Source organism: Engystomops pustulosus, chromosome 1, assembly GCF_040894005.1.
Source record: "Engystomops pustulosus chromosome 1, aEngPut4.maternal, whole genome shotgun sequence".
Lineage (NCBI taxonomy): Eukaryota > Metazoa > Chordata > Amphibia > Anura > Leptodactylidae > Engystomops > Engystomops pustulosus.
Window position 1 is genome coordinate 296,415,318 of NC_092411.1, and position 21,862 is coordinate 296,437,179.

Consider the following 21,862-nt stretch of genomic DNA (forward strand, 5'->3'; position numbering starts at 1 on the left):
TCTGCTACATCCAGAGTGTGGTCCCTTTCCAATAATCTTTCCTTTACATTTTGATCTCTTTATCTGAGTCCTCTTTTTTGGTGCTGTTCCTTTACACCCTTACCATTTCCACAAACGAAATATTATTGATAACATGTTTGGGATGGTTAGACGTGGCAAGTAGTATAGAATTGCCTGTAATCTCTTTCCTGTATGGAATGGTGATGACCCTGTTAGATTCTCCTTTCAATCTTACATCAAGAAACACCTCTTCTGACCCTCCAAAATTGTGGGTGAACTTAAGGTTCATGTGATTGTTGTTATAAATCATATTTTCAAATTTGATTTGTGTACTACCCCAAATCCACGCTAAATTGTCAATGAACCTCCCCATCCATTTGATATGATTTTTGAAGGGATTAGAAGGTGAAAATACAAAAAGTTCTTCCCACGGGGTCATGTAAATATTTGCAAGTGAGGGGGAAAATTTGGCGCCCATGGGTGCCCCCATGACATAAAAATAATATGTACTGTTGAAAATGAAAAAATTGTGATCTAGAAGAAATAGAGTTACTGTAGCTATGTAATCTTTAAGTTCTGGACTGTAAGTACTATAAATACTGAGGTGGTGTTCCAAAAAGTATATGTCCATGTCATGTGGGATTGATGGTTACAATGCTACGACATCACTTTTAGCTAGACTTAGATTATCATTCCATTCCAGTTTCTCCGAAATTTGTAAAAGATGCTTTGCATCCCTTAAGGTTTCAATAATAAAGTTTCAATGTTTTTACCCACTGAAGACTGTGCTGGAACATTTGTTTTTTTCTGTGAATACTGGAGTCTCGGGATCATCCATGCACATCAGGTGGTGAGCACTACGGAGTGGTGAGCAGCAAATTTTGTTTTTCTCTTTTGGCTATGTTAACCCATCCTTTTTGGCCACAAAGAAGAACCCTGCATCTGCATAAGAAGAGGATTTGCATATGAACCCCCTCTGCAAGTTCTCCTCCACATAGGCCGACATAGCCACGGTTTCAGGCACTGAAATTACATACACACGACCTTGTGGAGGGGACATTCCTGGCAACATGCCTATGGGCCTGTCGTAGGGACAGTTTGTAGGGAGAGTCTCTGCTTGCTTCTCTAAGAAGACACCGGCAAAGTCCATATATGGAGCATTGAGACCCAGAGGTTTGGAGGACATCGGAGAAGATATGGTGGACACGGCACAAGGTACCACAAAACAGGGTGACTGACATTACGGTCCCCAGAAGAGAACTTCACCGGTATGTCACTTGAGATCAGGAGCATGTTTTTGCAACTACGGGAGGCCCAGTAGAACAGAAGACGCAGACATAGAAGGACAGTCTCTCCTTGTGCAAGGCCCCAACATACAAGCACAGAGGCTCTGTGTGATACTGGACTAAGTATCTGACAGAAGCAGAGTGGCAGTAAGATCAGCAAGGTCAGGTAGCGGGACCTTGACCTGATCCTACCATCAGACACCAGAGGTAGTGGACCCACTGGACAACCGTGGACGATGACGTAAGCCAACACCTGGGAGTGGAGTCTAAGTGGCACCTGGTTTGCAACATAGCCTGTCTCTGCGGTGGTGGCCAAGGTGAAGTACAAAGTCCAGGGCATCTGACCTGACACACTAAAGAATGAAGGCATAATGTTACATTGTATTAATTTGTACAGCATATTATGTTTATAACAGTGCACATCCTCCACAGTACACAGCATACGGCAGTGAGAAGGAAGGGAAAGCAGGAAGACAGGACTAGGAATCTCTCATCTCTAATTCCTGGTCAGCAGCTACTGGGAAAGATCTGTGTAAATATGTAAATTATATAAAAATATGTATATTTTCTGAGGGGGCCTATTCACAAGTCTGCTATGGGGCCTTGCCCCTCCTAGTAGTTCCGTCCCTGCTCATACTACATCACTACATTGTCAGGTGCATCTAAAGACTTCAGAGAAATCCGTGCTGGTAACACAAAGTTTCTCATAGTACGTCCTACAGAGCGTGTAGACAACTTTAACAGAGGTGGCGACTGGACGAAAAAACCCCGATCCAGAGAACCAAACTGGATCCTCACAATAAACACACAGGTTCCTACAGAGTTAAACTATCGTAGAGATTTAATGTATAACTTAATTCATAGTGATTTGCAAATGTTTACTTACCCAAGTTTACTTACCCCAGGTAACGCCCCTGTCTGATGCCTGGGGAGGTCTAGAATGAATTTAACATTTGCTACCAGCTGTATAGTTTGAACTACGATTAAGGATCGTTCAGATCCGAAACGCGTCAGTTTTTTTACTCTCTTGTCATGGCAGTTAAATATGTTTTTCAATTAAAATGAAATAAAAGTTTTTTAAACTGGAAATATTCTAAGGATTTTGCTGGAAACCAATTTTTTCTTGTGAAATGAACTGACTCTGACTCAGATACTCCCTGCAGCGGCCGGCTGGGACAGCAACGAAGTTGAGATTAAAAATACAAAAAACTTTTCCTTATTACTTGTGTAAACAGAAAATATCAGAGCCGGCTTCCTCCGAGGCTGCTCTTCCCGTGGTCCTGCCTTCCTGTGTCCCTACCTTGGCTGCCACTGCGGGCCTAGTAGCACCCGTGGAGCGACCTGGTGGCTCCCCACCGCAGTAAGTCCATCCCGCTTTGTGGCAGGCTCTGGCGGAGACCAGGAGTCCACTTAGACTCCTCTCCCAGGTTGCGGCTGGCATCGTTATCTCCCGCGGTGGTCCAGGGAGTCCACAGACTTTAGTTCTAAGGGACTATTCCCATAGACTGTGACATGTACCCACCCCATTTTTAAAAGTACACTACTAAAAGTACCAGAAACTGCCTTTAGGAAGATTTTTAACCTTTTAAGCACTTCATAGTAATTAAAACAAAATGGAGGGAAAATTTAGAATGGTCTAATTTTGCCGGTAATACATTAGTTTGTCCCTCAATGTAAACCCATCTTAAAATTTGATTAGCAATTTCCCCTGAGCACAGAGACCCCCCACATGAGCAAGGCGCAGAAGGGAAGGAGCGCCCTGCAGCAGACAGTTTGTCCTATACAACCTAGTGGACTTTCATTTTCTCATTGGCCCCTTGTAGGCTATAAAATTTTAGCCTTTCCGTAAGTGTGGACATGTGACATGTTTCACAGGATGAGATGCATTGTTTAAAAAAATGATTTACTTTTTTTGGGCGAAGGAGCAGAAAAGCATCAATTCTGTAATAGAACATTTTATATATACTGTATACAGCACATCTCAGGCACATAATAAAACTCACTTTATTTCTCATTGTGTCTACAAAGATGCCGCGATCTCGGTGTAATGATCGATGTCCTCCAGGATTCAGGAAGGCTCCTAATGGAGGATTTCATGTCTGCTGCTATGACTGTGTCCCATGTGCTGAGGGGGAAGTGTCCAACACAACAGGTGAGAAAATTCTTCAAGTAAATATCCATTAATTTATCCTATTTTATCTTATATATCAAATATCATATCCAGCTATCATAGACTAATGCATCATCCATTATCTAAAAGAGCAGGCACAAAGACATTTTATCAGGGTACCGCACTGAGCCAATTTCTCTCCAGGTTGGACCACATCACAAAGAAATAATCTTCTTCTATGTTCTGCCACGATCCACATTGTCTCTTCTTCTAGGTCTTCCATGACTGCAACTCGATGCTCCGGTCCTCAACTGGAAGATTGTTGAGATCCTGAGTTGGGAACCAGATTGTCATTCTTGCTGCATGGCTTCACCACCTCCTGTCCGGACGAATTTCCAGCTTCTTAGTCCCCTCCAGAGATGTCTTGGGACTTAAAAGAAGAAGAAGAGGAGGTCGAAGAAGAAGAGGGGCCATAAAGGGGGGTTACTGTCACAGATGCACCCGCGATCCTTGTCGCGGATCACAGGCACACCCATGCCCCTCTATGTTCCGCGGTCCCCGCTGCAGCTGTCCCGCTCCCCGGCCTGGACACACCTCTCCATGCTCCTGGCTGTACTCGTGCTAGGCCGCGCACTCCCACCTCTAGGGTGCGCGCTGGCTCTTTAAGACTTAAAGGGCCAGCACCCTCCTGATTGGCTCTTGATAATCCGTCTCGCCCTTATAATCCGGCACCTCCCTTCACTCCCCGACAGATCTTCAGCATCATTTCCTGCTAAAAAAAAGCCCTCCAGTTTTCCCTGTGTTTCCTGTGTTCCAGCGTTACCAGTGTTCCTCTGTGTCTGTGCCATTTCTGTGACCTACTGTGCCTTCCAGTCTTGCTGTGCCTTCCAGAGTTCCTGTCTAGCGGAATCTACAGTCCATGTCAGCATCACCAGTGTTTCTCTGTGTGCCAGCGTTACCAGTATTCCTCTTTGTTTCCTGCTGTCATCTCAGGTTGGACTGTTTCCTGCATTTCCTGCCCTACTACCTTGGCTGCCACCGTGGGCCTCATACCATCTCCGGCAGTGGTCCAGAGGGTCCACAGAATCTTCCAAGAGACTTTTACACACTTTCCCTCTTCAAGTGTGACAGGAGTATACATAACTTTTAGTGAGGCAGGACCTGGGCTTGGTTAGTTAAAGATAAGAAGTAATGTCCATAATTCATTGGTTATTAAATTATCACATGGGCATCCCAGAAACAAAAAACGTCTTTTTCCCTGGAATTGGTAGCATTGTAAAATCAGCCAAAGCCCAAATTCTGAGTGTTATCAATCAGCATATAAAATGAAAGCAGTGGGAAAGGGGATTGGATTTCTTCACCAGTTTGAGACGGACAGAGCCTTACGCTCTGGTGGACTTGTCTGCTGAAAGGACTCCTCCTATTCTTTCCCTTTCTAGATATCCTTATATACCACTTGGGTTTTAAGTAGGGGGACTGAGACCCCAATTTCCCCACAGGTGAAGCCTGTTACGCTCGCCATCAGGGAACATGTGACCAAAATGCAATGAAAACCAGAATATTCAACTGAAATACACTCACCGGCCACTTTATTAGGTACACCTGTCCAACTGCTCGTTAACACTTAATTTCTAATCAGCCAATCACATGGCGGCAACTCAGTGCATTTGGGCATGTAGACATGGTCAAGACAATCTCCTGCAGTTCAAACCGAGCATCAGTATGGGGAAGAAAGGTGATTTGGTGCCTTTGAACGTGGCATGGTTGTTGGTGCCAGAAGGGCTGGTCTGAGTATTTCAGAAACTGCTGATCTACTGGGATTTTCACGCACAACCATCTCTAGGGTTTACAGAGAATGGTCCAAAAAAGAAAAAACATCCGGTGAGCGGCAGTTCTGTGGGCGGAAATGCCTTGTTGATGCCAGAGGTCAGAGGAGAATGGGCAGACTGGTTCGAGCTGATAGAAAGGCAACAGTGACTCAAATCGCCACCCGTTACAACCAAGGTAGGCAGAAGAGCATCTCTGAATGCACAGTACGTCGAACTTTGAGGCAGATGGGCTACAGCAGCAGAAGACCACACCGGGTGCCACTCCTTTCAGCTAAAAACAGGAAACTGAGGCTACAATTTGCACAAGCTCATTGAAATTGGACAGTAGAAGATTGGAAAAACGTTGCCTGGTCTGATGAGTCTCGATTTCTGCTGCAACATTCGAGTGGTAGGGTCAGAATTTGGCGTCAACTACATGAAAGCATGGATCCATCCTGCCTTGTATCAGCAGCTCAGGCTGGTGGTGGTGGTGTCATGGATCCATCCTGCCTTGTATCAGCGGGTCAGGCTGGTGGTGGTGGTGTCATGGTGTGGGGAATATTTTCTTGGCACTCTTTGGGCCCATTGGTACCAATTGAGCATCGTTACAACGCCACAGCCTACCTGAGTATTGTTGCTGACCATGTCCATCCCTTTATGAGCACAATGTACCCTGTAACATCTGATGGCTACTTTCAGCAGGATAATGCGCCATGTCATAAAGCTGGAATCATCTCAGACTGGTTTCTTGAACATGACAATGAGGTCACTGGACTCAAATGGCCTCCACAGTCACCAGATCTCAATCCAATAGAGCATCTTTGGGATGTGGTGGAACGGGAGATTCACATCATGGATGTGCAGCCGACAAATCTGCGGCAACTGTGTGATGCCATCATGTCACTATGGACCAAAATCTCTGAGGAGCTTCCAGCACCTTGTTGAATCTATGCCACGAAGAATTAAGGCAGTTCTGAAGGCAAAAGGGGGTCCAACCCGTTACTAGCATGGTGTACCTAATAAAGTGGCCGGTGAGTGTAGTTTCTAATGTCACTGGTCACCAATTCTAATTACTATTAACTTGAGAAAATGTAACTGGAGGGTGAAGGGGGTGAAGTCTAACAAGCCGCTGCTCTGCGCCATCTTTTCTTCTTTGTTTCAGGGAGGAAAAACACATAAAATCACCCTCTCTTTTTTTCAAACTACTTTCCACAACAAGAACTTTGATCTGTCTCCTATTGCCCGTCTCTTTTAGTAAGCTCTCTTTGCTAAGCGGGCACTCTACAGGATCCTCCACACAGATCTCATAATTTACAACCTATATTGTAACCTATATCTTTGTTACATTCATTTCCTTTAAGTCATTATTCCAGCATGAATATTTAACTTCTGCTTCTTTCCTGGGGAAATATCTTATACATCAGCCTGTACGGCAGTATGATAACTAATGAAACAAATGATGGCTGATGACTTCACTACACAACTTCCAGCTATTAGCCCCCACAGAAGATCAATACTTATATGTGACCAGGTTCAATGACCAGAGCTTTACTTTGGTCAAAACTCTACAGATGAGAAGCCGACTAGCCAGCTATCCTGACCGCAGACACAGGAGGCTTATAGACAAGATAGCATGTATTTTCTCACCCTTTTATGGGGCTGCAGTCCCCACCTCCTGCGTTATTCAGTTACAGTTGGGAGTCTCTTCCTTCTGGAATAGTTATACTGGTTTGGTTTTAATCCCACATCATGTCATAAGACCTCTTGTAGGTCATGCTTGATGTCAAGGGAGCTTGCTAACAAGGTATCTAAAAGAGGCGTGGATTTCCTTATGCCAACCTGGAAAACTTTGCATATTTTCCCAGAATACCCCTAGTAGAGCATCCATGGCTCTAAGACTCTACACGCCCACATGGTGGCCTTAATTGGGAGTCTCCGTAAGGAGAACTCTTACTTCCCCACCTCAGTCAGACTTAGTCAGTCTTTTCCTGCGGCTGTAATATCCTGGACTCTGCTCTGGCAGCAAGTTATTGTGTGCCACTCTGAATGTATTGATCTCTGCTCCAAATTGGAAATTAATATATATTTATTATAATACGTACGCAAAGAATCACACAGACATGGCTATAGTCTCTAAGATTCTCTTGCAGTCAATCTCCTTGAACGTCTTCATTATCTCTGCCTCCTGGAGGATTTCTTGAAAAAAGCTTTAACTCTTTCTGTCCTCTTTACAAAGAATTTGATAGCAGCTGCTCAATGTACAATCAGTTTCAGTTTCTGGAATTAATACAGTTTCACGCTCTCCCTCCGTCAAATCACCCATGGTTCCTCCGGTCATGAAAGCACAACTTCATGGTGTCTTACCATGACTTATGAGGGCCTTGTGCTTCCTCAGTGTGCTGCGCCGACTCTATCCCTCTCTAACGTCCCTACCAAAATGGCACCACCACATGAAAACCAGTACAAAGTACAAGTACCAACCCCGAGCCCCTACTCGGGACTCCTCACTATCCTTCCCTACCTAACCATCCACCCACAATTAAAATACAACGTCAGTGTCTGCTATTTGAGACCCGAACTCAATACTCAATATTTTCAACACCGCAGCAATAACCACACTCGGTCGGGAAAAGGCTTAGAGTAACCTGGCTTGGCAGTGACACTATAACAATGTATAAATTCTTGGAACTACAGAGCAGAGTCCGAGACCTGTCACTTAGGTGCGGTCCTCAGGTCGGCTTAGAAGTGAAACTAACTCAAACACTGGACCAACATCACAGGTAAGACAAAGATTCACAAAAAAAATCATTGAACTTACCGTGTTCAGTTGAATTGATCAAGCTCAGGTCAATCCAGTGAATGGCCTGAAAATACCCTTTGATTGCCATTCCGGGGGCCCTCTCGGCTCCTTGGGTGTAGATCTGAGTCACGGCACCAGCTGTCAAGTTCTGCCCCTCTTCACCCACCCTCAGGTTCTCTAATGACTAATAAAATTCACAGACTGAGTTCAGAAGAAATCAAACCAAGACAACGTTTGGTATAATCTCTGTGGAAAGGCTAGGCAGATGCATGAAACTTTATTTGCGTCACAAAGGATTATACATAGCTTTTAGTGGGACAGTACCTGGGTTTGGTTAGTAAAAGCGTAACTGTCATTTCAAAAAACTTGTGATATGTTGTAGGACAGATAATTTAACTCCTTTTGCAATTGGATTAGTTACCCAAATTTTGCTCCTTCCTCTTGTATTCTGCAGACTTCCCCTAGATGTCAGTGATCTCTCAAATAGCTGTTGCTAAGAACATTTCGTCTTCACTGAGGAGCTGACTATGGAGCTAGAGACACCCCCCATCCCCTTCCCTGCAATCAGCTGTTCACCTAATGGCTCAGTGCTCCAGCAGTTATGTGCAGACAGGAACACTAACTAATGTAGTGACCAAACAACTACACTTATCTCTCCCTCAGCTTTCCCTGCACTTGTATATAAACAAATAATCCACACAGACACAAGATGCAGCCCCTCCCTCCCCCATCACCTCACACTCCACAGCAGGTAATGGCAGGAGAAACCTCCCAGGTCTTCATGCTGTCCCCTCATGTGCTGTGCTGAAGTTTTACTTAGATCGATAGATATGATATACACAGATAGGTATATAGATAGAAGAAAGATATGAGATAGATAGATATGAGATAGATATGGTGTTATTCGTCAGCAGGCGCTTGTGATGAGGTGTCAGGAGGCAGGTCGCGCCCCTCTATCTTGCTGGAAACCATGGTTGCTATGGCCCAAAAAAGGTACTAAAAGAGGACCTTGAGGCAAAATACTTTGAGGAATGGTTCCCAGGGACCCCTGGAGCAGAATTATGTTTCTTATTTTTTTTTTGCTCAGAATGACGGTTACACTTTAAAGATAAGAAGTAATGTCCATAGTTCATTGGTTAGTAAATTATCACATGGGAATCCCAGAAACAAAAGTTGTCTTTTTCCCTGGAATTGGTAGCATCGTAAATCAGCCAAAGCCCAAATTCTTTCACTGCACAGCAGGGTGTTATCAATCTTCCGCATATAAAATAAAAGCATTTTCATAAATTATAACAATATTAATTTTCAATACCATGGTCCACATCCTCCATCCTGTTGGGCCCTCCATGGCTGAAGCTCCATGCACCAGTCCTTAACTTGATGACAGGAGAGATTCTTCGTTGGGGCCCAGAGTGTCAGTCCCACTGTATGGTGGCATCTCTACTAGTACCTGTCTTTGCATTCTCTGTGACTCCTAAGCCTTGAGAGGGCCTACCAACATGTTACAGGGACTTTGCTGATGTGTTTTCCAAGAAACAGCCAGAGACATTGCCACCACATCGTCCCTACGACTGCCCCATAGATTTGTACCCACTCTCCATTCCCAAAGCCAAAGCCATGTCAGGTATATCAAGGAGAACTTGAAAAGCGGTTTCATATGGAAGGCCTCCTCTCCTTTGGGCGCAGGATTCTTCTTTGTTACCAAGAAGGATGGCTCCTTGCGTCTTTGCATTGACAATCGCAAATTTAACAAGATCCCAGTTAAGAACCGCTATCCCCTGCGGAAGATTGCGGAGCTCTTCTACCACCTGCGCAGTTCCAGGATTTTCTCCAAGCTGGAACTACAGTATGTGGGGCCTACAACCTCATCCGTATTTGCTGTGTCGTATTTGTATTGGATAACATTTTGGTCTTCTCCTCGGACCTTGAGTCCCACCATTTTCACATGCTGCAAGTTCTTGGCCGTCCACGGGATAATTGCCTCTACGCTAAGCTCGAGAAGTGTCTGTTCCACCAACAAAGCCTACCTTTCCTCGGTTACATAATCTCCGACAAAGGACTCCAGATGGATGCAGCCAAACTGTTGGCAGTTCTGCAGTGGCCGTGTCCAGAAGTTCTTTGAGCCATTCAGAGGTTCCTGAGATTTGCAAACGACTACCAACAGTTTATCTCACATTTCTCTTCTCTGGTCTCTCCCATCATGGCGCTCACCAAAAAGGGCACTAATCCATGCCTATGGCCTTTGGCAGTTGAAGAAGCCTTTACAAAGTTAAAGTCCACCTTTGCCACAGCTCCTGTTTTCTCTAGACCCGATACGAAGACGCCTTTTATCCTGGAGAAGGATACATCTTCTGTAGGTGCAGGGGTGGTCCTCACCCAGAAGGGGCCTAAGGGCCGAATTCTCACGTGCGGCTTCTTTTCCCAAACCTTTTTCCTGCAGAGAAGAATTACTTATATAGGGGATAGAGAACATTTGGCCATCAAACTTGCCCTGGAAGACTTTTGGAGGGACCTCGCCATCCAGTCTGTGTTTACACAGATCACAAGAATTTCTCGTACCTCCAGACAGCTCAAAGTCTTAATCCCAGCCAAGCCCGTTGGTCACTCTTCTTCTCCTGCTTTAACCTGATGATCTACTTCCAACCTAAGGAGAAGAATATCAAGGCGGATGCATTTCCCGTGCCTTAGATGTCGTTGGTGAAGAGCCGGTTCCTCAGCATATCATCTCTCCAGAACAGTTGGTTGCTGCCGCTCCGTAGGACCTTCGTCAGCTTCACCCTGGCAAGACATATGCCTGACCTGCTCTGCGGAAGAGGATTTTGTTTTGGGGACACTCTTCATGCCTGGCTGGGCACTCTAAAGTCACCCTGGCCCTCATCTCCTGCTACTACTGGTGGCTTGACTTGGTCAAGGATGTTCAGGACTTTGTGGGATGCTGCACCTCCTGTGCCCATAATTAGCCTTCCCATCTGAAACCGGCTGATCTCTTGCTTCCGTTGCCGATGCCCAGTCATCCGTGGTCACACGTGGCTATGGACTTTATCACATACCTTCCATCTTCCTCGGACAATGCTGTCATCTGGGTGGTGACATACCAGTTTTCTAAGATGTCTCATTTTGTCCCTCTGCCATCTGTTCCTCGTCTTTCCAGCCTCTTCTTCCTACATGATATTCCTCTACACATAGTCTCTGATTGAGGAGTTCAGTTTGTCTCCCGCTTCTGGCGTTCTCTCTGCAGCCAACTGCAGGTAAAGCTGGATTTCTCCTCACCTTACCACCCTTAGTCCAATGGACAAGTGGAGAGGGTCAACGAGGCTCTGGGATGTTGCCTCCATGATTTTGTTTCTGCCCGTCGAGATGATTGGTCCGCTCCCTTGCCATGGGCGAAATTCTTGTATAATTTCCTGGATTCCGAATCTTCTGGCTCTACTCCCTTCTTCATTGTCTATGGACAGCATCCACGCCCTATTCTTCCTCTGCCTGTGTCCTTGGATGTCCCTGATGCTGAGGAGTTGGTACGAGATCTGAAGTCCATCTGGGAGCAGACTCGCCTTTTGTTGTTACAGGCTTCTGCTTGTACCAAGCTCCAGGCTTCCTTCTGTCTTCTCTCCTGGTGACAAGGTCTGGTTATCCTCCAGGTACATCCAGCTGAAGATTCCCGGGTACAAGCTTGTCCATGATTCTTGGGTCATTTCCAAGTCCTGGCTCGCATCAATCCAGTGTCCTACAAGCTGCATCTTCCTTCCACCATGCGCATCCCAAACTCCTTCCATGTCTCCCTACTCAAGCCTGTCATCCTGAAAGCTTCTCCCGGCAAGTATCTCCTCCTGCTCCCATGGATGACTCCTCTGACATCTATGAAGTTAAGGAGATCCTCAATATGAAGACGGTGAAGGGGAAGTGGTTCTTCTTGGTTGACTGGAAGGGATTGGAGGACAACATCTTGGACCATGATCTCTTGCAGAGTTTTCTTCAGCCCAAAAGGAAGGGGAGGCCAAGTGTTGGCTAGTACCACCTCCCGTGGTGGTTCATTGGATCCATGCATCCCAATCCTGACAACTTTAAGAATATCGAGATCTCCCGAAAGGGACAGATCTAAAAAGGGAATAGTTGTGATGGAAAAACTGACGTGAATTTGATATTATGTTCATTAGAATTTAAATATTCATCAAAAGTTAGAATGTCATTACTATTTCCTGACCATACTATTAGGCAATCGTCAATAAAACGGCCGTACCATTCAATGTGCTAGGAAAAAGGGTTATCTGTGACATAAATATACTCTTCCTCGTACCATGGCATAAACAAGTTTGTTAATGATGGGAAAAAATTCGAGCCTATTGGGCAACATTGTCTTTGGAGGAAAAAATCATTATTAAAGGAGAAATAATTATTTGTTAGCAAAAAATACAATACATCCAAAATAAAAGATATCTGTTGATCAGGAAATATGCTGTATTTTTTCAGGTGGTGTTGAACAGCTTGGATCGCTAAAGTGTGAGGGATACATGTGTATATGGACACTACATCACAAGGAGCCATTCTTCAGTTATGTAACTCCACATCATGTGCATCACAGTCTGAACCAAAGCTTATTTTAACACTATGAGAATAACTGGGCCTGTACACCAAGAGAATCTTTACCCTCAATTACATAAAAACTATTTTTAATTAGTCTTTTTCATGTTTATTTCTTTACTTAATTTCTTGTGTTATGTTATTATTGTAAGCACTTTACCAAGCCCATATTTTACAGAAACTGCCCATTGACTTGAATAGTTTGTGTTCAGGGCAGTTTAAATTTGGTCACAAACCAAACTTTTTAATGATGTTCGGATGAAGTCGAAAAACCCAAATTTGGACCAACCCAATCACCGCTAGCTGTGACTTTTCTCTCCCTACATGAAACTTTGCATATAGTAGCAATCAATCAATGTTCGATAGCTCCATTAAAATAAGTATTTGAGTGTAACTCATCTGATATATAAGATGTTTCTTGGTAATAATTTATGCTTAACTCTTACTAATCCCAACTTTTGTTCAAACTTTAGACAGCGAAACTTGCTATAACTGCCCAGTGGATATGTGGCCTGATGAGAAGAAGGTGACATGTTTCCCCAAAATACAAGAGTTTCTTTCTTATGAGAAGGACATTATGGTTCATATTTTTTTAGCATTTACATTATTGTTTTCTGCTGTAACATTGTTTATATTAGGAGTCTTCATCCATTACTGGGACACTCCGATTGTAAAAGCCAATAACCGGACTGTGAGCTTCATCCTCCTGGTCTCCATCTTGCTGAGCTTCCTCTGTGTCTTCTTCTTCCTTGGTCGTCCTGTGGACATCACCTGCTTACTGAGACAAGTATCATTTGGGATCTTCTTTACCACAGGAGTTTCTTGTATTCTTGCCAAGACTATCACAGTCTGCATTGCCTTCAAAGCCACCAAACCTGGAAGTTCCTGGAAGAAGTTTGTCTCATTCAAAGTGTCAAATAATGTGGTGTTTATATGTTCTTCTGTACAAGTTCTTTTTTGTGTTATTTGGCTGTTGGTGTCTCCTCCTTATGTAGAGTATAACCATCACAGTTATCCTGGGAAGATCATGATTCAGTGTAATGAGGGGTCAGATATCTGCTTCTACTCCATGTTGGGTTATATGGGGCTCCTGGCAGCTGTGAGCTTTGTTCTGGCTTTCATGGTGAGGACATTACCGGACAGTTTTAATGAGGCCAAGTACATCACCTTCAGCATGCTGCTGTTCTGCAGTGTCTGGATCGCCATGATCCCGGCTTATCTGAGCACCAGAGGGAAATACATGGTGGCTGTGGAGGTATTCGCCATCCTGACCTCATGTGCCGGAGTTCTGGGTTGTATATTTTTTCCAAAATTATATATTCTACTATTAAAACCAGAGCTGAATACAAAAGACACCATTCTGGAAAAAAACAAGTTATAGATATTTCACCTGATTTTAATTAAAATTCTAATATTTAGACTCACATCATTCAGTTTACTAAAAATTGCTACAAGATAAAAATCGTAACAAAATCATGAGACTTGACTGAATTATCTTTTAAATAAATAAAACGCATCACTAAAAAGTTGGGATATTTGTTTTTAATGGCCTCTGACCTTTTACAGATTGACTTGAGACTTGAGATACAATTGTTCAATGTTTCCTTAGTTTCTTCACAACTTGCAGTTCTCTAACTTCATGACAAAATATAAAACAGGCGATTGATCCATGAATCACCCAATAAATTTCCTGGATCAATTAGAATTGAACGGTCCTGATGGGGCATGTCCGGATGTCGGCTGAGCAGGACGTGTAAGACCAGAGCTCCATCTGCCTGGGCTAAAATAATTTATATTGAGCGCCCTTATCGGCACTCACTGATTGATGATGGGGAACTGCCGCCATAACAAAGTGCAGGGAACCTCTCCGGACCAGCCAGGCGATTCTGCTCCCCGAATCCTGGACGAGTATGTGGTCCAGGAGACACACGCCGGATCCAAGATGGTGCCGTGTGTGGAGACCCTGGTGCCTTCCAGCACACAAGGCCCGCCTCCATCATTTGCTGCCGTCCTGCAGGCTGGTGCACAGGGGAAAAAGCAGAGCCCAGCCACTATACCCTCTATTCCCACCTTTTAAAGCAATCCGAGACCTGCAGGCCCATTTGGAGGACCTTTACAATCGGGGCCGGAGAAATAACATCGGGGTCAGGGGGATTCTGAAGGCACAAGATGCTGAAAATGTTCCGGCGGTCCTCAACAATTTGTTCTGTGCCCTGCTGGGAAGGAACCCAGAGGGTCCTATTGGTGGGGGGAGAGCTCACCGTGCACTTAGGCCAAAACCATTCTCTGGACATCCTAGAGACATATGGACAAATTTACTTACCCGGTCCATTCACAATCCAGCGGCGCGTTCTCCGTCGAGGATTCGGGTCTTCCGGCGATTCACTTAAGTAGTGCGCCCGATGTTCACTAGGTGTCGGTGGTACGCTGAAATCCCTCGGAGTTCACTGGAGTTCACCATCCGTTGCTGGGTGCAGGTAAGCGCTTGTCAAGCAACACTTTTATTTTTTAAAATTCCGCGGTTTTTCCGAATCCGGCGGGAATAACTTTCTCCTAAAGGAAGAGATTATGGCTAAAGCTCGTAATAAGCCTCATATCGATTTTCAAGGTGCCCAGGTACAACCCTTCCAAGACCTCTTATGGGTTACTTTACAACGACAGAGAACATTATGCCCTCTGCTGGAGGTACTACGAAAAGCTACTGTGCCTTACTGCGGATTTGAATAACTTCTGCAACTCCCTAGACCTACCAGTCCCAATCATTCCAGAATAGAGCCTACCTTCGTCAAACCCACCACTTTCACTGACCTGGCATTGTAACGCTCCTAAAAAACAACCAAGAAGATCCCCGGATCCGACTCGACCTTCTTCATCCTCTGCTCACCTATGCACCACACTGAAAGCACCAAGAAGCTAGGAGACTACAAGTCGCAGGTTCCTTCGGGGTGCCTACAGTGTTGGCCACTTGAGGGAAAATGGCTATCGGCTATTCCCCGTATCGTTTTTGTTCTTGATATGCCACCCCATGGCGGACAGCCTTAGAACGTCAGTTTTGGAGCACGTATCAAGTTGAATGTCTGACATGCCAGCCACGACCAAGTTAATCTGCCTCCTTGAGTGTTGGTTCTGAATTCAGGGCCTAGACATGAATGGATGTACCACCCGTTCCTCAAACTCGGTGCGGGAGTACCTTTACCCCGCATGAAGTTTGAGGCATATACTAAATACTGTACCTTTTAGATTTAAAATGTTTATGTTAATTCTGATGTTAAACGTTCCCGTTGTTTATGTCACTATACCTGTCTACCAGTCCTACATGATGCCACCTGAGAACAGGAGACAACCTGGCACTCTCCACAATACACCTTGTTTGTACTGGAGGATCATACTTAGCCTCTTCACAACTTATAAGAGATAATAAGGTTATAAGGTTAGAAAAATTACCCTAATTGTCGAGGGGCTAAATTCCACTCAACAGCAAACTAGACTCTTGATGGGCTTTAGGAAACTGATACGCAGATATGTCCTTTTTGACTGGTGGCAGATAGCTAACCCGACAGCCCGGGGTATTTTTTTACCCGCCCCCACACAAGACACATACAAAGATTTTCCATACTTAGAACATTACGCTCTGCAGATATAGACTTAATATCCTGGTCAGACCATGCCCCAGTCACGTTCAACTTATCGTTTGTGAATCCCCTGCCCTCTCCACTGGAGACTCAACAAGACTCTCCTCTCCCATATCATCACAAAGGAGGTATTGCACGCTCCCCTTTCTCCAATACTTTGCAGGTCACTCTACCTTGGCCCAGATGGTCTACCATATACTTATTTCAAAACATTTTAGTCCCCTATACGGTTAAACAGTTTAACGCCTTCATGGCAGGCACTTCACTCCCTGAGGCTATGCTACGGTCTTTTATAACAGTGATCCCAGTTGGGAAAAGATCCATTAGAATGCACGAGCTACCGCCCTATATCTCTACTGAATTCTGATCTAAAGATTTTTACTTTAGACAAGAGGGAGATAAAACCCGGCAACTAGCTGGCTTGCTGGAGGATCTTAGAAGAACAGCAGAGAATACCCTCCTCCTTAGTTTAGACGCGGAAAAGGCGTTTGATCGACTAGACTTGGGATTTATGATGGCGACTTTACGGCACTTCCATAAGGTCCATTCCTAGAGGCTTAGAGGGGGCTCTATTCCTAGTGCGGCAATACGTCTCCCCCATGATAACTCCATTTTTCCGCAATGGATCCAGGCAAGGATGCCCACTCTCTCCTTTGTTATATGCTTTGATCATTGAACCATTTGGCAGCGTACATAAGATCATCCGCAGATGTGACGGGAATTCACGTGAGGGACAAGCAATTCATATTCTCTCTTTTTGCGGATGATGTTCTGCTGACTCTTATTAACCCTATAGTTAGTCTCTAGAACCGCCATAAATTACTGGTTACATATAGTTTATTCTCCGGATATAAAATTAACAACCATAAAACTGAGGCCCTCCCCATAAACATTCCTCCAAATGAGCTGGCAGCCCTCAGGGGCTCCTTTAGGTACACATGGCAAGAATTTGCTGAGATATTTAGGAGTTCAGATAACTCGAACCTATAAGACCCCATACACAGCTAATTTCCACCTATGATTAAGAAGAAGTAAAATCCAAGTCAGCACAATCTTATGGACTCCTAATAAGGAGGGGTGCAGCACCCCCAAAGGTTCTGGCTTGATCCTCTTGTAGATAAATAAAGTAAAAAGCGGGCAGCACTCCATGGTTCAAATTTCAAAATAAAAGGTGAACTTTATTGAACAAGTGGCGACGTTTCGGTGTGTGACACCTTCATCAAGCAACAAACAAGTGACCCACATGGGATATATATAGCAAAACATGGTAAGTGATTAGCATAAAGAGGCGTGTCTTAAAGTGCCTGTGCAATATTGTGTTATTCATCATTGTACAAATATATATAAAAAATACATTCAAAGATAAAGTGCATCAGTTTCAAGTACATGTATATAACAATGTCCTTGTTCGCTGTACAATTATACAGTACAGTACAGATACAACATGAATATTGATCTTTACTTCTTCAGATTAATCTGTTTACCATCTATATATGTTCAGATGATATTGAAAAAATTCCTTTGCCCAATCGGATGGATGACATCTCTTGGTGGACGTTACTTCAAATTGTTTATATGAACCATTATGATGTTTTCTTTTGTTGGTTTCTCCTTTACATCTTGTGCCCTGTGCCGGCTGGTTGATAACTATCACATATATCTATACAATATATCCATGGCTGTGTAGGGATTAAGCGCCCAATTGTGCCACAAAATACCCACATATTTGTGGAACTGAGTAGGTTGCAAGCTGTAGTGGTTTTTGGATGCCCACGCTGGAGGGTGTGAGCGTGATATATGCTCCATCTCCCCTGTGGGATCTTACCACCTCCTTGGGATGTGATTATACTCACCTAATATCCCACTGGCCGCGTTCTTATGTGCTTTACCGATCTCTCATTAGGTGATGCATCACCATAGATGTATATTACTATCTTGCTGCCATGGTAATGAGAGCGATCCTCTTATCCCCAATACTTAGGTTAATGTGTGTGTGCTCATTTTTAAGCTGCTGTCACAGGTCATTTGTTGTGCATTTTCTTGGCCTCAGTGCACACTGCATTGAGGGCTTGGTTGTCCTTTTCCAAGATGTCTTCTCGGCAGCCTCAGGGCTCCACTGCACATGTGCAGGTTGGATCCACAGACGCTAAGATTGTATCAGCTGTGGACCAGAAGCTTCCACCAAGAAAGTTCTCTCCAGAGCCTTTTGGGTAATTTTAACCCCTTCTTTACACGCCAGTCTTTGCACTTGCACACTTTATGATTACACTTTGTACTGTATAATTGTACAGCGAACAAGGACATTGTTATATACATGTACTTGAAACTGATGCACTTTATCTTTGAATGTATTTTTTATATATATTTGTACAATGATGAATAACACAATATTGCACAGGCACTTTAAGACACACCTCTTTATGCTAATCACTTACCATGTTTTGCTATATATGTCCAATGTGGGTCACTTGTTTGTTGCTTGATGAAGGTGTCACACACCGAAACGTCGCCACTTGTTCAATAAAGTTCACCTTTTGTTTTGAAATTTGAACCATGGAGTGCTGCCCGCTTTTTACTTTATTCACCTGTGATTAAGGATATTCAGGATGTTTTAACTAAATGGCAACCCTTACACATATCATTGTTGGGACGCATAGCGGCTGTTTAGATTTCAATTTTTCAATTCTGCCCAAATTATTGTATCTATTTGAGACCCCCCCCCCCCCCCCCGGTGCCGGTTCTGATAACAGGCTGCAGACAATGGGGCAGATTTACTTACCCGGTCCATTCGCGATCCAGCGGTGCGTTCGCTGCGGTGGATTCGGGTCTTCCGGCGATTCACTAAGGCAGTTCCTCCAACGTCCACCAGGTGTCGCTGCGCTGAAGTCCGTCGAGGTCCGCCGGAGTTCACAATCCGTTGCTGGGTGCAGGCTTGTCCAGCGACACTTTTTTTTTTTAAATGCGGCGTTTTTTTTCCGAATCTGTCGAGTTTTCGTTCAGCCACGCCCCCGATTTTCCGTGCATGCCGACGCGCCACAATCCGATAGCGTGCGCCAAAAACCCGGGGCTATTCAGGGAAAATCGGTGAAAAATGGAAAAATGTGGGTAACCCGCCGTAAAAACGTGATTCAGGCCCTTAGTAAAGGACCCCCAATGTGCTTGGGATTTGTAGGGTGAGGGGGCAGGAGCCATAGGAACTCCAAAGCAGTGCTGAAGGCGGACATTGCTAGCGGGGCATGAGCTCTCCCTGATTTTAAGCTCTATTACTTAGCAACTCACCTCCGCCATATTACCTCCTGGTCCATGATGCACACATACAACAGATGGATGGAACATGAGAAGCTATGGCTGGCCCCACCTGTTGACCCGGTAGCAGCACTGCTTGGCCCCATGCAGTTTAACCGGGATAACTAGTGTAAATGCAGGGTAAGCTTCCAACTGGCCCCTGTGCAGTCACTTTACACGTCACACCTCCCGGATAGCCTGAGGAACCGCTATAGACCTTTCCAAATTAGGACTATTTTGGATCCCCTCACACGTAAGCTACTTTCGTTAAGTGAGTTGGTAGATAAACATCCCTGCCTGGTGGGATCCGACTTCACATATCAACAAATTAAGCATTTTATATCCTCCATACTGGGGGGCAGCTTCTACCCCTAGACCCAAACCCTTTGAACTGATCTGCTCACAGGGTCCTTCTGCTAAGGGCCTAATCTCCAGCCTCTATTCCATCCTTAACACACGGGCAACCATATCACATCCCTATATGAATGAGTGGGAATCATGGTTGGGTAAACGATTTACTCCCGAACAACGGCAGATTATTTGGAGGACAGCAAATCATCTATATGCACTTTGTATAAGGAATACCAACTAAAAATTTTACTAAATTTACACCCAAACATTTACACAAGTTTTACCCATCAGTTCCTAATATATGCTGGAGATGCGGAGGAACTGATGCCACTCCGTTCCACATCTTTTGGAGGGGCCAGGCCCTACTTCCCTTTTGGCTAAAAGTTCGGTCCCTCTTTGGGGGGCTACTAAATGTACAATTCCCGTTGGACCCTGAAATCTACATACTTAACCTTTATCCTAGTTCTCTTAAGGGTCCAAATGGCCAGGTTGTTCCTACCTCAGATCAATGAAACACATTACCGCTCTGCTTCTCCATACCATCAATAAATTTCAAAAGACCTGGACTCAATGGGACGCATATAATGCTACACGGTTACGCTACTCTGGGTCCTATCGTATCCATGCTGTTACAATGGGAACTTTCAGTGTTTGTGATACTGTAACTGTTCTATAATATAAAATAAAGAGTGGAATAAAAAAAAAAGAATTGAACAGTCCTCCTCATCATGCTGTTCACATTATGTCATCATGAGACTAAGGCTCCTTTCACACTTCCATTTTTCAAAAACATCATTTTTTCAGGCATTGCACTCTGAAGTGATCTGCAAGGGGCCTAAGACGACTGCAAAGGCCACTGCTTCAAGGTAGATGTTCTCAGATGCGAGTGGTACCAAATGTGTAAAATACACATTAAAAAATGGAAACAGAAGGAGCAGCTCTTAAATACTGGAGGACCCTGCTGGACCCTCACCGCAATAGTAAAATAACAGAGCGGCTGCTGTCTGCATTGGATATAATAGGCAGTGGTGCATCATAGATGGAACTTATTCACATTTGGTGGGTTTCTCTTATTGTAAAACAAGAGTCTGGGGCTTCCATGTGCTGACTCCATCCTTCCCTCCAGACACTTCTGCCCCTTCTCCTCTCCTATTGTCTGGTCGGGGCAGGTGGCGATCTATCACTCATTATGTGTGCAATATAGTGTGGGACGAGACGTGACCTCTTGACGCTCCAGTAGTACTATTGTGGTGTTGAGTCCCGCTAATCGCACTGAACCGGCATCAGGAAGTGTGAGGTGTCAGCGGTAACTCCAGGTGTTAACCATATAAATGCCACGCTGAAAGCGACCGTGGCATTTAAATGCCTAAAGGGATATCCCCCGGAGCTTGCTATCGTTGCTATTGGTCTGTGCTAAGACCCCAGGGTTGTCCATAGTAAATTCCTGTAAGGTCCTGAGGCGTAAGCTGACAGATATTATAATGAACAAGCAATCAGGCTGATCGGGGGTATTCACCCCTTACACGCCGCGGTCACGCATGACTGCAGCATTGTGGCTGCATGTCCCCCACCCGCCCACTGCACATTAGATGTGGCACTGTGGAAATGGTGCCTGGCTCATGGGGGTGGGTTAACAGTGGGGAGATTATATATATATTACAAATAAAATTTGGTGCCAGTGGGACCTGATCTACCGCCTCACCCCCTAGGGGGAGGAGCAGGAGGAGCACCCCCTAGGGGGAGGAGCAGGAGGAGCACCCCCTAGGGGGAGGAGCAGTCCTGTTTTTTATCTTTGCGGCGCACCACCTGCTCCACATACTATTAGCCACAGGGTCAAGTGCCTTCTCTTCTCACACATCAACACTAAATAGGGCCCTAGTCCTGAGGATGACGTTATGCCCCTTCCCCCATCTGAGATCATAATCAATTATCAGATGAGTAGACCCCGGCCTTGTCCTGCAATCCACAATCACCTTGGAAGGTCTCAGTCCCGTCATCAAGAACACACGTCA

General features: G+C 44.7%; 1 protein-coding gene across 1 annotated transcript; it reads left to right on the plus strand.

Moving 5' to 3' along the window:
• Positions 1–3,314: 3,314 nt before the first annotated feature.
• On the plus strand, positions 3,315–13,963 carry LOC140132406 (vomeronasal type-2 receptor 26-like). The gene is made up of 2 exons (XM_072151196.1): positions 3,315–3,438; positions 13,056–13,963. Exons 1-2 carry the CDS (start codon positions 3,315–3,317, stop codon positions 13,961–13,963), a joined length of 1,032 nt encoding a protein of 343 aa, XP_072007297.1.
• Positions 13,964–21,862: the final 7,899 nt, after the last annotated feature.

Excerpts from the sequence above, each read along its gene's own strand:
- LOC140132406 (XM_072151196.1), top strand. The coding sequence starts at position 3,315 with ATGCCGCGATCTCGGTGTAATGATCGATGTCCTCCAGGATTCAGGAAG. Across the intron at positions 3,439-13,055 it reads GGAAGTGTCCAACACAACAG|ACAGCGAAACTTGCTATAAC; the intron begins GTGAGAAAATTC and ends TTCAAACTTTAG.